At 42.6% G+C, this 14918-nt stretch overlaps 1 protein-coding gene across 2 annotated transcripts in view; it reads right to left on the bottom strand.

The window, feature by feature from the left end:
* Positions 1 to 14918, bottom strand: part of ACO1 (aconitase 1) — a 59036-nt gene that overhangs the window by 11788 nt on the left and 32330 nt on the right. For both annotated transcript variants that reach the window (XM_059924617.1, XM_059924618.1), the window contains 10 exons: positions 13693 to 13864; positions 12292 to 12392; positions 10822 to 10938; positions 9556 to 9715; positions 8148 to 8283; positions 5664 to 5748; positions 4725 to 4881; positions 3416 to 3540; positions 1683 to 1787; positions 829 to 971 (listed from right to left, as the gene is read on the bottom strand). In XM_059924617.1, the coding sequence (XP_059780600.1) occupies positions 829 to 971; positions 1683 to 1787; positions 3416 to 3540; positions 4725 to 4881; positions 5664 to 5748; positions 8148 to 8283; positions 9556 to 9715; positions 10822 to 10938; positions 12292 to 12392; positions 13693 to 13864 (1301 nt within the window). The remainder of the gene's footprint in view (positions 1 to 828; positions 972 to 1682; positions 1788 to 3415; positions 3541 to 4724; positions 4882 to 5663; positions 5749 to 8147; positions 8284 to 9555; positions 9716 to 10821; positions 10939 to 12291; positions 12393 to 13692; positions 13865 to 14918) is intronic.

Here is a 14918-nt window from a genome sequence, read left to right on the forward strand (position 1 = left end):
TCTGGGGAGTATGAAATACTCTTGGTCTGAATGAATAGACTGTCCCATAGGGTGCACTAGGAGAAGGCAGAGATGAGTGAGCAGGATAGAAAGGGAAATTCATGAAGAAAATGGGTTAGCCACCAGGCAAATGAGATTAGGGGCAAGGCAGTTGTCCTCTCCCACTGGGGAAAAAAAAGGTGTTGAATTTTGTTCCTCAAATTGGCTCTGGGCCCCATCCCTGAAGAAGCTGATTCAGGAGGTGGGGACGGGAACCAGGAACTTTGATCTCCCCAGACGACTCTCATGGAAAGTCCCATTTGGGACCGACATTGATTGATAGTGGTATATTAAATAACAGTGGATAATACTGGTGTAATGCCTGTTAAAATCGGTATGTGACTGAAGGATTGCTGAATGGATGCGTAAACTGCAAATCCTTGAAGTGGATATCTGTAAAGAATATGTCTCTCAAGCAGGAAATATCAACGCATTTCCAGTTCTATCCCTGTCCAGTGCTTCAAGGGTAACCAGGCTCTGCCACAGGTGGAGAGCAGAGCCTTGTACTTTAACAATCAGCCAAGCTGGGGGCGGGGTAGGGATGACAGCTGAGTCTAATGAGTACACCTGCTCAAAAAGAAGGCCCTCATCCCCGCTGGGGTTCACGTGCTGATGGATTCTCCCAGGGAAGCTTCGAAGCAGCAAACAGAAAGAGCAATTGGTTTTCAAGCCCCAGGGTTCAGTGAAAAACCAAAGTCTGACTCCAAGGAGACCTCATGAAAAGAGCACTACTGGCCTCACTCTCTCCATTTCTGCCTTCAGGTCTCCCTCCCCTTATTCATTACTTACCCTCTGTTAGTTAAGTAGCGAGCAGCAGGGCTATTTCTTGCAATATTTCCGGCCGGAGAGATGTGGTCCGTTGTTACTGAATCTCCCAAATTTAACAGCACGTAGGCATCCACTATAGATTTAGGGGGCTGAGGATCCAGAGTCTACCAAAGAACACAGTAAGTCAGTGTTTGCCCAGGTTTTCTCCAACATGTCACCAGGGGGAACCCCAACAGTAGCGGTCCATGGACCTGAACCAGAGGACAGCCCTATATCAGTGCATAGAAAATTCTAGTTTTATTGGTTTTATCAGGGGTGTTTAGAAAAGTGAGGTGAATTTATGCAAAATATTCCTATCTCACTCTTGAAGGGAGGTGAAGTATTGGCACTATCCCCTCAAAAGCAACAGGGATGGTGCTGTAAATGACATTCTCTTTCTCCACATCCAGAGAAGGCCTCAGATGCTGAGGACATCAGGAGTCCTCCCCGTCCCACCCAGGGCAGTGCAGACTCCTTGATCATCAGTTTCAGAGAAGATTTCCCTTGTTTTTATGGGTATAAGGTTTGAATACGGCAGGTCCCAGGGGACGTTCTCCTGGACAGTCCCTCAGACTTTACTGAATCTTTGTCCAGGCGGTACTTGATCACCAGGGGGTCTCTACACAGCCACACAGAAGCCTTGGACAGAGAAGCTGCAGGCCCACTCCAGCCAAGTAACTCAGCTTCCCCAAACTCTCCCCAGTATTATCTGCTCGGGTTTGTAAAGGTTTTAATGAAAGGGGTAGTCAAAGCAGGGGTATTGGGTAGTCAAGTAGATTTTACAAGGCAAGAAACTTTTTGAAGAACTCATTTTGTTAAAAAATAAAAAGTCCTACCAGGTCTTCAAAGAATGGTGGTGACTTGATGTATGTAGATTTGGGATTCCAGTAATACAGCTCATCTGACGGGGCTGCTAAGGCATTCCAGCTCTCATTCACAGTCTTGGGAAAAAAAGAAAACAAGGAAAGGCAGATGTAATCACAGTCCGTCCTAAGGAAAACTGAACACGCAAACACAAACATATATTCAAGCCAAGAGCACAGGAAAATCCATTCTTATTCTAAATGGTCACACAACAGAGTTCCTCTATACTAAGACAACACCATGCTAAGTAATTTAAAAATACATGTGCTCTGTGATAGGCAGCCTCTGAAATGGCCCCCACGGACCTGCCTTCTAGGATTCACACCCCTAAGTGATCCCCTCCTGCTGAGTAAGAGCTGAGCCTAGTGACTCACCTCCAGGATTAGGTTATCAAGAGACTCTGCCTTCTGTCACTTTCACCCTCTTATCCTCTCCTGCTTGCTTGCTTACTTGCTCTGATGGAGGCCAGCTACCATTCTGTGAAGAGACCCACTAGTAAGGCACTGAGGGCAGCCTCTAGACTGTCAAGTCAGTGAGGAGCTGAGACCTTCACCCACAGCATGTGAGGTCCTTTATCCTGCCAACAACCACATGAGTGGTCTTAGAAATGGATCCTCCCCCAGCTGAGTCTTCAGGTGAGACTGCAGCCCCAGATGACACCTTGACTGGGGCCTTGTGAAGGCACACACACCCTGTTAAGCCGCACCTCCATTTCTGACCCATGGAAACTGTGAGATAAAAAAAAATACTTGCTGTTTTAACTCACTAAGTTTGGGGATAATTTGTTGCAGAGCAATAGATAACTAATACATATACTTATAAATATAATTTATGAAATAATCCAGATTGTACCCCAAGGGAAATTATGTATGCTCTGAAGATTCTGGGAAGTAGACCTCCAGGTCATAAGGACATTAGCTAGTAAAAGACAGCTGCTATGCATTCAAATGGGCTTGAATTAGCTCTACATGTCCATTGACAGCCTTTGGAGAAATACATTTAACCCAATATCTACCAGACTCCCTTGTACCATTTCCCAATGAGCAGCTTGTGGGATTCACAGTGCATGAATATGACCCCCGTGTGACTCTGCTCCCCAGTCTGCCCTCTTGTTTCAAACCACCAGCCCCAGGCTGAAGCCCTTGGGTCAGCCTATCAGAGACTAGGGAAAGGGGTAACATTCAAGGGGCTCAGAAAATGACGCTGAGCCCCATACATTTTCCCTGTATTTGTAAAATGCACAGCAAGTTTTTTTTTTTATTTTGGTAGTTTGTTAGGGTGGTGTTTCCTACTGAGTGGCTTTTATTTTTATTATGTTTTTTAAGCATGCAAATACATCTGAGAGGTGCATTCAACCATTTGATGCCTCAGTGACACACTACAGTGACATCAGGGGGTCCTCGACCATAGCTGATGAATGCCCCAGGCTGCCTGAGGAAGGGGGCAGCTGTGGAGAGCTGGCCAGGAACCACACACAGCTGAGGCCTTTCCTCCTGAGGCTGCCGCTCACTTGTCCAACTCTGGGAACATCTGGGGAGTGTGGGGTCTGGAAAAACATGAGTCTTAGGAGAAAAATGATGGATAACCATTTCCCCGATCATCTGAAGAAACGTTACTTTGTATAGTTGACACCGCCACTGGCCTAAAGGTTGGCAGAGATGATGCACAAGAGTAGCTTTCCCTCACAGGTGGGCTGGGACCTCACCTCTATTTTCTGATAGACCTCCTTAAACATCCCAGGGATGACGTACTGACGCTCCACTGCCTGGATCTCGTCTCTGGTTGGCCAGATATCTCTCAGAAATACCTGTTGTCCCTTTGCATTTACCCCTGGGGAAAAAAATGTTTATTAGTGAGAAAAACTTCATCTCATACCCCGTCTTCATCGCCACATACAGTCAGTCAAGTCTCGTTCAGGGTAGTTAACGTTCTGTAAATCCTACGTGCACACTTACGAGAATACTCAGTCACTGCCCCCAGGGGACACATGGGTTAGGCTCCCAAGAGCCTCCATCCACAACACTGTCGTCAACTGATCAAGACATAACCCTGTTTTATGTGTGTTTCTGTTTCATGACACCTTACTTCATACATACTGTTGATGCATTCACACTGAACTCGCGAGCCTGTCTAACACGAGGCCCGTCACAGCCTTCTTGGGCTTAGGAACGCTACACAGCACTTTAGCACTACTCTTGGGGGTCATTTTAAACAGTGAAATCACCAACAAAGAGCACAAAAATGTGAAAAACATGGTGCGAAACAGAGCACGAACAGGACACTTGTTTGCAGTATAAGACCTGCAATAAAAAGGCAGAGTGTTGCCTTGTTCGACCTCAGCTGAGAGCAGGCACGGTGAGGGACTCAAGGTTTTCACACCTGCACCCTTCCCCGCCCCCGCCCCGTGCACATCTGTGAGTGACCATGGGAGAGTGATGAGCATTGATTTTGGGGTTAAAATCCATTTTAATGAGTAATCAAATTTGCAAATATGGAATCCCTATAATAATGAGGACCAACTGTACGTCTAAAGCTATGATTTCCTAAAAGTAAATTCCAGGGCACCATTTTCATATTATCTAATCTGCTTATTAGCATGGGTTGAGGAGGGTACAGCAAAGAGACCAGAGGAAAGGAAACAAAGCATCCTGTCCCCAGAATTTTGAGAAGCTGCACCTATGTGGACGTGTTCTTACAGAGGAGATATTAAAACAGTGCCTATCATTAGATTAAAGCGGGAGCTGGAAAGGAAGGGACTGGAGAAGAAGCCAGAATGGCAAGACCTCCATTACTTTGGGTATTTCTTTCCCTTTTGTTGTCCCTCCCCCTTTAGTAAATTCTTGTTTAACTATTTCAGTTATGTCTTAGCTGTGTATTGGGGCATAAAGAAAAGACTCCTCCTCTGATCTCTGGAGGGTCTAGCCTTCATTATTTATTAAGGAAAGCAATAACTTTCTCCCAGTGATGTTTTCAAATACGTTGGAAAAACTGTAACCCCCCAAATAAGATCTTACCCAGTGGCTCTTTCTCAAAGTCGATCCTGATGGTCCCAGCAATTGCATACGCTATTACTAAAGGCGGAGAGGCTAAATAGTTGGCCCGGGTATTGGGGTGGACTCGCCCTTCAAAATTCCTGTTCCCAGACAGTACTCCAACAGCAACAAGGTCCCCCTGTGTGAGGCAAGGGGAAAAGCAGGTCGCAAAGAGAAGAGAATGTTTAGGCTCCGTTTGTCAAAGTTTTCCCTCTAAGCTTCCCCTTCACTGGTCCTCTCCCTGGGAAGAAGAGCACACAGGGTGACCCTGTGGGAGACACTCTGGGTCAAAAGCAGCTGAGAGACACATTCAGTGGTTTCTGCTCATGAGAAAATCGCAGGTTGGTCAGGAGGCAGCGTCCTGGTTATTTTGCTGCTGGGGCCTGAGAACAGGCGGGGAAGACTGCAAGTTGAAAGCTAAAGGAAGCCACAGTGACTGACAGGGATTCTATAATTAATGCAAAGCAAACCAAATAGTATTTCTCAACGCTATAGAATTTATGGGACAAAAGTCAAGCCAATGCAATTTAGTTTACATTCATTTGTCTGACTTGGAACCAGTTTTCGGACAACAGGAACAAACGATTCTGGCGCCTTCTGCAGTCAAAACCACGTTTATGGAGCACGCGTGTGCCAGGCGCTGCACTAAGTCCTTCGTGTCCACTATCACCTTAATGCTCACAGCTCTATGAAACAGGTGCTATTACTGTCTCCAGTTAGAGTTGTGAAAACTGAGGCACACAGAGGTTAATTAACTTGCTCAAACATATACAGTTAAGAAGTTTTGCTCAACTCCAAAGACCGTACTCTTAACCACATCCCATGCTTCCCTGGACCTTCTTAAAATTATCAGCCTTTTGATCACACATCATATGAAACATGACAACAGCTCTGAAGACCCACAAGTTCCTCTGTAATCACCTGTGTGATGGCTTCTACCACAGCGTCAGGTAAGGGCCCACTGTTGCCAATGCAGGTCATGCAGCCGTAGCCCACCACATCAAACCTAGGTGCGAGAGAGAAGCACAGGATGGAGAACGGCTCTCAGTGGGCTCACCTGCTGGTCACACTTCCTGGAGACCACTGACCTAAGTAAGTTTAGTACAGGACTGTTTCTATACAGCTTTCATTCTTGGGAACATTTTGATCTACTATTCATCCATTCTAAATCATTCAATTAAGAGTCCTTTTTATAATTTACTTTTTTAAAAAACTGAAGTATAGTTGATTTATAATATTATGTTAAGGTGTACAACAAGGTGATTGTCATATACAAACACACACACACATATTTTTTCAGATTACTTTGCACTATAGGTTATTACAAGATATTGAGTAGTGTTCCCTATGTTATACAGGAAATCCTTGTTGTTTATCTCTCTCTATTTTTTTTTTGGCCACGCCACGCAGCACGCGGGATCTTAGTTCCCCGACCAGGGATCAAACCCGCAGCCCCTGCAGTGGAAGCCCGAAGTCTTAACCACTGGACCACCAGGGAAGTCCCATAGCTATTTTATATATAGTAGTGTGTATCTGTTAACCCCATACTCTTAATCCCACCTCTCCCCCCAATCCCTGCTTTCCCCTTTGGTAACCATAAGTCTGTTTTCTATGTCTGCGAGTCTGTTTCTGTTTTGTAAATAGATTCATTTGTATTATTTTTTTTAGAGTCCACATACAAGTGGTAATATATATTTGTCTTTCTCTGTCTGACTCACTTCATTTAGTACGATATTCTCTAGGTCTATCCATGTTGCTGCAAATGGCAATATTTCATTCTTTTTTATGGCTGACTAGTATTCTATTGTGTATATATATCTTCTTTATCCATTCATCTATTGATGGACACTTAGGCTGCTTCAATGTCTCAGCTATTATAAATAGTGCTGGTATGAACATGGGGGTGCATGTATCTTTTCAAATTAGAGTTTCTATCTTTTCTGGATATATTCCACTGACTGCTGGATCATATGGTAGCTCTATTTTTAGTTTTTTAAGGAACCTCCGTACTGTTTTCCATAGTGGTTACACCAATTTACATTCCCAACAGTGTAGGAGGGTTCCCTTTTCTCCACACCCACTCCAGCATTTATTATTTGTAGACTTTTTGACGATAGCCGTTCTGACTGGTGTGAGGTGGTACCTCATTGGGTTTTGATTTGCATTCCTCTAAAAGTGATGTTGAGCATCTTTTCCTGTGCCTGTTGGCCATCTGTAAGTCTTCTTTGGAGAAATGTCTATTCAGGTCTTCTGCCCATCTTTTGATTGGGTTGTTGGTTTGTTTGTTTGTTTTTGATATTGAGATGTATGAGCTGATTGTATATTTTGGAAATTAATCCCTTGTCGGTTGCATCATTTGCAAATATTTTCTCCCATTCTGTAACTTGTCTTTTCGTTTTGTTTATGGTTTCCTTTGCTGTGCAAAAACTTTTAAGTTCGATTAGGTCCTATTTGTTTATTTTTGCTTTTCTTTTGCCTTGGGATATTGCTACAATTTATGTCAGAGAATGTTTTGCCTATGTTCTCTTCTAGGAGTTTTATGGTGTCATGTCTTACATTTAGATCTTTAAACCATTTTGAGTTTATTTTTGTATATGGTTTGAGACAGTATTCTAATTTTATTGATTTACATGAGGCTGTCCAGCTTTCCCAACATCACTTGCTGAAGAGACTGTCTTTTCTGCGTTGCATATTCTCACCTTCTTTGTTGAAGATTAATGACCCTAGCTGTATGGGTTATTTTTGGTCTCTATTCTGTTCCATATAATTTACTTTTATAAGTAACTTACTTTTTAAATTTATAAGAAAATTATAAGGAGTCTATCTGAATGATCTGGAATTTTTAAAAGTTGAAATCAGATATGCCACTTGATGTCTTTATTCACTACTCTTATTATATAATCCCAAGGACTTCTGACTTTTATGAGGCACATGACAAAAATCTTTGTCATCCAAATTAGGAATAGTGGATTAATTGGAGAAACTGTATTTGGCAACAAATAACTAATTGACTTCAAGGAATCAGAACATTTTTAGGCATGGGAAATCATTATTTTCATACCAAAGGGCAGATTCAGTTGCAGAGCCAACACTAGCCCGTAGCACACCTTCATGCAACTGAGAAAAGACGCCCCCTGCCCCAGGAGTGCAGCGCTACAGCAGAGCACGGGCTTGATATCAGCCCCTGCTCTCTTCACAGACACCCTTGTCTGATGAACAACCAGTACAACTGTACAGGAGGGCCCTGCTCTGTCGGAATGTGAGGGTTTGTCTGTTTACCATCTGACAGAAGACTACGCAATTAGACACCATCAGATAAGCTTACATCCGTTACAAGGTGACTTAGCAAAATACCTGTGGAATACAATAAAACAAAAGCAATGGTGTAAGAGATTTCTCCCTCACCCAAGCTGAGACAGGTAAGGCATGACTCCGCTTTCTCGCAGGTAGTAGGTGACCACACCACTTCCAGGAGATAGGCTAGTTTTGATGTAAGGCTTCACGTTCAGGCCAGCATCCACAGCCTTCTTTGCTAACAAGCCTGTGAAATGGTAAACACAGACACGGTGTGTGGGGCTGCCCACTCTAGGTGCCACGGACATTTCAGGAAAGGGACTGGCTTCAGTCTGCACTTCCTGCACTGCTCGACAGAGCCCCATTCATGTTGGTGCTTTCTGCCATTTTTGTTGCCTGACAGAAGTCAAAAGCTCGCTGGCCCAAAGTCATTTACATGTATTCAGTAAACTCAAAATTAGCCATGGACATGAAGAAAAAGATAAAAAGAGCTGTGCCTTTTTTTTTTTTTTAAAGAGATAAACCTGAACCATTCATGATTATATTATAGAATGAGTATTTAATTTTGGGAGGGAAAGCAATCTTTCTAATTATATTTTATTTAGATGAAAAATAATAGGAAGGACCCCTTCTTAAAGTATGTGAATTGTGTACTTGTTGGTGAGGAATACAGTCTGCCTAGAAGATAAAAATCTAGTCCTCAGATATTTCTTGAAGTGGAAGATCAAGGGCTCTTGGGCCACTTGACTCTGGGCAAATACAGAGACTATTTATTACAGGGACACTGGGTGCTGTGACTTAGGACATATCAGGAAAGTAGGAAAGAAATAAGGAGTGAGGGGTATAAAGAGACAAAAAGCTACAGACAAGCTGGTGTCTTATCTTAAGGAAATTGGTTTGTCCAAAGCTGAGGTGGCAATAGATGAATTCCTGGACAAAGAAGGTTCTCCTTACGCACTTGTCCAATTCATAAAGAAAGAACTGTTTGTGGACACAAGAGGAACTCTTAGGGATATTTTAAAATTTGGAAACTAAAGGGACATTAGAGTAATGAAACTCTGCATGTAAATATTAAATAATTAAACAGAATTGCATAATAAGTAGATAAGTTTTATCGACCAGTGCCCTGTGCCCTAATTCAGATGCACTTGACAATGCATCTAAGACAGACTAAATTCTACTGTACAAAAAGGCCTATCGGGGGTTTTATGGAGAAAACAGTCTGTGAAATGAAAACAGTTTTTTTCCTGTAAAGTCTGACATAAGATTCTAGGCTTTACCAGAAATTCATCTTTCTTTCCTCTCTTCTCCTTATTTTCTGTGTTGATTCTAAAGACTATACTACTTTAAATGCTTTGCATTCAGCATTATTTATTGTGTAAACATTTCTGGGCCAATTAATCTCTGCATCTGGAAAGGAAAAGGCTCAGGGAACTATATGTAGAACTCACTTAAGCCCCTGGGTCATGTCTTGGGAAATTTTCACCCACACGTCCACATGACCATCAAAGGCACTTACCTGCTCCTAACATCACAGATGGATTACTGGTGTTAGTGCAGCTGGTAATGGCAGCGATTACCACAGAACCGTGAGCAAGGGTGAACTCGCTATTATTATAGATAAATGTCTTATGGTCATTATGATGGTCCAGAGCAACCTGGAATCCTTTAAATCCTTGCTATAGGAAGAAAAAAAGAAAAAAATATATATGGTCAAAAGTTCTCACTTTGGAAGAAAAAGAAATACTTTGGCAACTATAGTTTTAAAGGCCAATTCTTAACAAAACGTAAACATCTTAGCTGGTAAACTCTGAAGTGCTACAGAAAAATTAAAGTTCCCTTTACTCTTTTTAAATCTTTATAAAAGGGAGTCATGATTTCTGAATCTGATTTTGCTTGGAAATGATTAACAATTATTCCCCACCTCAAATACCGAAACGCTAAAACTACAAATTTAGCTTAGTCTAATTGGAGCTAATTAGTACGGATGTAATGGCTGCACTGAGGGCGCTGATACTAACCTTTATGGAAATTTAGAAAAAGGTGCCATTTTGGCCACATTCAACCAATCATAAGCAATAAGGCTAACACAGTGCAGCTGAACATTTGGTAAAATGCTGGCATCCCGTGGATAAAATCCATCACGAATCTTATTCATTTGAAAAATGTTCATTGAAAATCTACTGTGTACAAGATACTATGCTGGGCACTTTGTGGGATACAAAGGTGACTGTGCATAAATCCTACCCTCAAATCTACAGTCTAGTAAAGGAAATCAGACATGCAAATAGTATACAGTACCAACAATGAAATTAAAGGCTATGAAACACCATCACAGGGTTTCCGACTGATGCCATGAAGGTTCAAATGAGGGAGAGATGACTTTGTGCTATGAGATCTGAGGCCACGTTGTGGAAGAGCTGAGAGATTAGGGCATGCAGACGGGGAAGGGACATGCAGGCAGGGGGTGGCATGAACAAAAGTACAGTGGCCAGAAAAGTTTGGGCAAGTCGAGTGAATACTGTGGTGAGTCATGTGAAAAGGAGGTATGCTTTTGAAAAGGAGGGTTGAGTTGTGTTTACAGGCAATCAAGTGCTCTAAGGAAGCTGCCTGGCTCTTAGCTAATGCAGAGGGAGGCATCAAGGACTATAGGATGGAGAGGAAACGCCCGCAGTACCAGGCTTCAGGAAGACTCATCATCGAGGCGGGTGAAGCCTGTGCACAAAGAAGCCGGGCATGGGGCAGGGTTGGGGAGGATTTCCACCCACCTCTCCCAGGTCCCTACCTTGGCTCCAAGGCAGCTCTCAAAGTCCTTTTTCATGTCAGATACGGCAACTTTGTCCTGAGGCCTTTTGGGTCCACTGCAGCAAGGCACTACTGTTTTCAAGTCTAACTCCACAACCTGTGCACCCAAAAGAAAAGGAACCGTGGAATTGACATTATACTCACAAAGAAAAAAACACAGCCATGCCAGAGAATTTAAAACACCACAACAATAAAAATAAACTAAACTACCACATTCAAAACCAAGGAAGTCAATGTCCATTTTACACTGAAAGGATGAATTTCCAAAGTTCCAGATGAGCACTTCGATAGCGTGGGACAGGAAGAAGCCTTGCCACCTCTCAGAAAGACCAGGGTGGGCATTGTGGCTGCCGCCAGGGTCTTTCACTTGGCCATCTTTGCAAAGCAGCTCATCATCCTTTTTATTGCTTAAGTTAGTCTGAGATGGATTTTCTACTGAAATGATAGATAAACCATTGTAATTTTTCTAAGATGACTGGGGGAATGCAGCCATTAACTCATCAATGCCAAGAAACGGGCCCTAGTCTAATTGAATATTTCCTTCCCTCAGTGTAATATGAAACAAAACAAGGATCCCACATCTGGTTTACCCTCCAATCTTGGCTGCTGAGAAAAATGTGGATTCAGTTTGCACCCTAGAAAATGAATGAAGATAAGTACGTCGATGGGTAAATCAGAACAAATTGATTCACTTGCACCTCCATTTCTTTCCCCATCTATAATAATGATGTGCTTATCAGCCTTTAAATAGCTCCAGTCCTTCTAAACTCCTTTTCCAAAGATCTTCCACATAAGAGGAGTAAATCAAAAAAGGGGAGCAGGGCTTCCCTGGTGGCACAGTGGTTAAGAATCCACCTGCCAACACAGGGGACATGGGTTCAAGCCCTGGTCTGGGAAGATCCCACATGCCGCAGAGCAAATAAGCCTGTGAGCCACAACTACTGAGCCTGCGCTCTAGAACCCACGAGCCGCAACTAATGAGCCCACGCGCCGCAACTTCTGAAGCCCGCACGCTCTAGGACCCGCGTGCTGCAACTACTGAAGCCCTCACGCTTAGAGCCCGTGCTCCGCAACAAGAGAAGCCACCGCAATGAGAAGCTCGCGCACCGCAACAAAGAGGAAGCCCCCGCTTGCCGCAACTAGAGAAAGCCCGCGCACAGCAACGAAGACCCAACGCAGCCAAAAAATAAATAAAATAAATTTATAAAAAAAAAAGTGGGGGGGGAGCACACTCAACCTAATGGCCGGGAAGAATGGGACAAGTTATGTTATTTTATGTCTACAATTCCTTATCTTTTTGATTTTTCAGCCTTTTAACACCCTGTTCTTCTGCGATAACTTGGCAATGACTAATTTCCTACAAATACACTCCCCAAGAAAAAACATTCACAACTAAAACCACAGGCTTGAGAAAGAGGAAACACATGTTCAGTGAAAGGCACTCTCATACCTGGGCAAAGTCTGGGTCTTGAAAGGGGTCACTGAAATTCCGAAACATTCCTACAGCCTGAAGATACTTTTTAATATGCTTTACTTTTTCTTCATCACGACCTAATGGGCATTTTAAGAAGTAACAAGTAACATATGTTAATATTTCCTGATTAAACTAATGCCTCTACCAGAAACTATACAAGTAATGGGCATTTCACTTAAACACACACCAAGAGCTCTGCTGATATTGCAGCTTTCAGGCGAACAGTCGGACTCTCTAGCCGATGCTGCCGTTTACTAGGGGCCATTCACTGATCTGCTGTTCTACCGAAGTGACCATTTTCTGTAGAAGATTCTTACTTATAAGCACTCCTCTCTCTTTGGTTATGGGTCTTAATTAAGAGGATCCTAAGCCTCAGCGAATTGTCAAAGCATACCTCCGACACATCTGCCTTCAGCTGGCCACAGACCCTCAGCATTCCACATTATCCTTGTTAAAGTAGTAATCCCCGCAGTCTCCCACCACAGATCACCAGCTGTGTGCCCAGCACCGTGTGCTAAACATTTTAAATGCATTATTTCACTCTCTAATCCTTTATCATGACCTTATGAGACAAGTACTGTTATTATCCTCATTTATGGATGGGGAAATAGTGGCTCAAGAAGATTAAATAACTTTGCCATGGGACACAGGCCGTAAATGGCAGAACCAGGATCCGAAGCTGAGTTTAACTCCAGAGTTCAAAGTCCTAACTCGTGATGCTATATCACCAGGAATATGACCCTGAAAGCTTGCTGTTTCATTCTGATCAAGACCCTGGTTGCAGGAGATAATACGCACGGTTTGCCCAGTTGGACTAACTGGGACACGCAGTTCTCCCAGTTCTCTAAGACTGTTTGAGAGCTTGATTCTTGGATCCACAACAGATCAGCATTTTTTTTTTTTTTTTGCCTCTTCATTTTAACTGAATTGTAAAGGTCATCAGCTTTCAGCATGGACCTTATAACAGACGACTGTCTGATCTTCGTTAACGTATTTATCATGACCTGTTGTTGGGCCCCAGTGTTCATTACATCCCCTGTCATCCTCTCCACGAAGACATGCTGGAGAAATTTCTTTTAGGTTTCGGTTTAAGAAAGTGTTCAACTTCTCTGAAACCATTGGTTTCAATTCAGTAGATGTTACAAATTCGGTACCAGATCAGTAAGAGGTTCAGTGGCCACCTCTAGAGCCATAGAAACTAATCTCATCTCTGGATGTATTTTGCAGCTTTCCCCTCCCCACCATCCCTTCTCTTCTCTTCTTTAGGTTGAGTGCCTCAGCTGTTTAATCGAGGGACAGAGGCAGAAGGTAGTGCTCCAATTCTCAGCATTCTATGAATTTAGAAACAACCTTCTGTTTTCAGGGTTCTGCACTTACCTGTCTGCACCAGGTACTTGATACTGACTTCATCAACCGGGAAAAAGGCAGCAGTGGCGCCATACTCTGGACACATGTTGGCAATTGTAGCTCGGTCGGCAATGGACAACTGGGCTACCCCTGGCCCGAAGAACTCGACAAATTTGCCCACTACCCCAACCTGGCGGAGGTGCTGAGCAACAGAACAATAGCAGAGTTTGAGACTTGATAACCTGTATTTAAAATGCAGAACTATCCCCTTGCAATTCTCATAAAGTAGCCTTGTGAGTAAACACAAAAAAATGAATTAGCCCAACATATGTTTGATTACTTTTAAAAATAAAACTTAAAAAGTAAAGCCAACTAAATACAACATGGTATCTTGGAGTAGATCCTTGAACAGAAAAGGGATTACTGAAAAAACTGGTGAAGTTTCTAGTTTAGTTAAAAATGTCATACCGATGTTAACTACTTCTGTTTCTCATAAATATACCATGGTTATGTAAGATGTTAACATCTGGGGAAGCTGGGAGAAAGGTAACAGGAACTCTGTATTACCTTTACATCAACTCCCCTGTAAATCTAAAATTATGTCGAAACATTTCTTAAAAAAGAAAGAAAAAGTAATATAAAAACACAGATAATAAGAAAAGTTTTGCCAAATGAGAAAACTTCTTTCTAAAAATTAAATAAATTCTTTCAACTTGAATAAATTATGATTTGCACTTGTTGAATAAGCAAATGCCTTGTTTTCAAGGGTATAATGAACAAAGATCCTGAACACAGGTATAAGTCAAATGTAACCAAAAGATCCAGGCAGTCTGACTCTCACACCTTTTCCATACAAGCCATCAGCCAGGGCTGGAGCCTCAGTGACTGGCTTGGCCCTGCATGAAATCAGCTGTATGAAGTGTGGACACCCACACGGACAGGCTCTTTTGGTTACATGGAATTCTGCCAAATTTTGTGGGCAGAGCCTATATTATTCCACACTTGAATGATGCGGACATCTCTGATGAGCTGTAGTGTTCAAATAAATCCCATTCCGATGTCCATGACTATTAAATCAAAAGTATAGTATCCATCCCACATACCCCAAGCCTCCAAACTATACAACCAGAAAAAACTGTGTGATAATAAAAAAAAAAAATTACTTTTCTAATAGTCTTTCAAAATGAAACTGCCTTCTTTTTGCAAAGCAAGCAAATCACCAAAAAAGATTATTTCCGACAAGGGCAAATGAAAAA

This window comes from Balaenoptera ricei, chromosome 6 (assembly GCF_028023285.1).
Source record: "Balaenoptera ricei isolate mBalRic1 chromosome 6, mBalRic1.hap2, whole genome shotgun sequence".
NCBI lineage: Eukaryota > Metazoa > Chordata > Mammalia > Artiodactyla > Balaenopteridae > Balaenoptera > Balaenoptera ricei.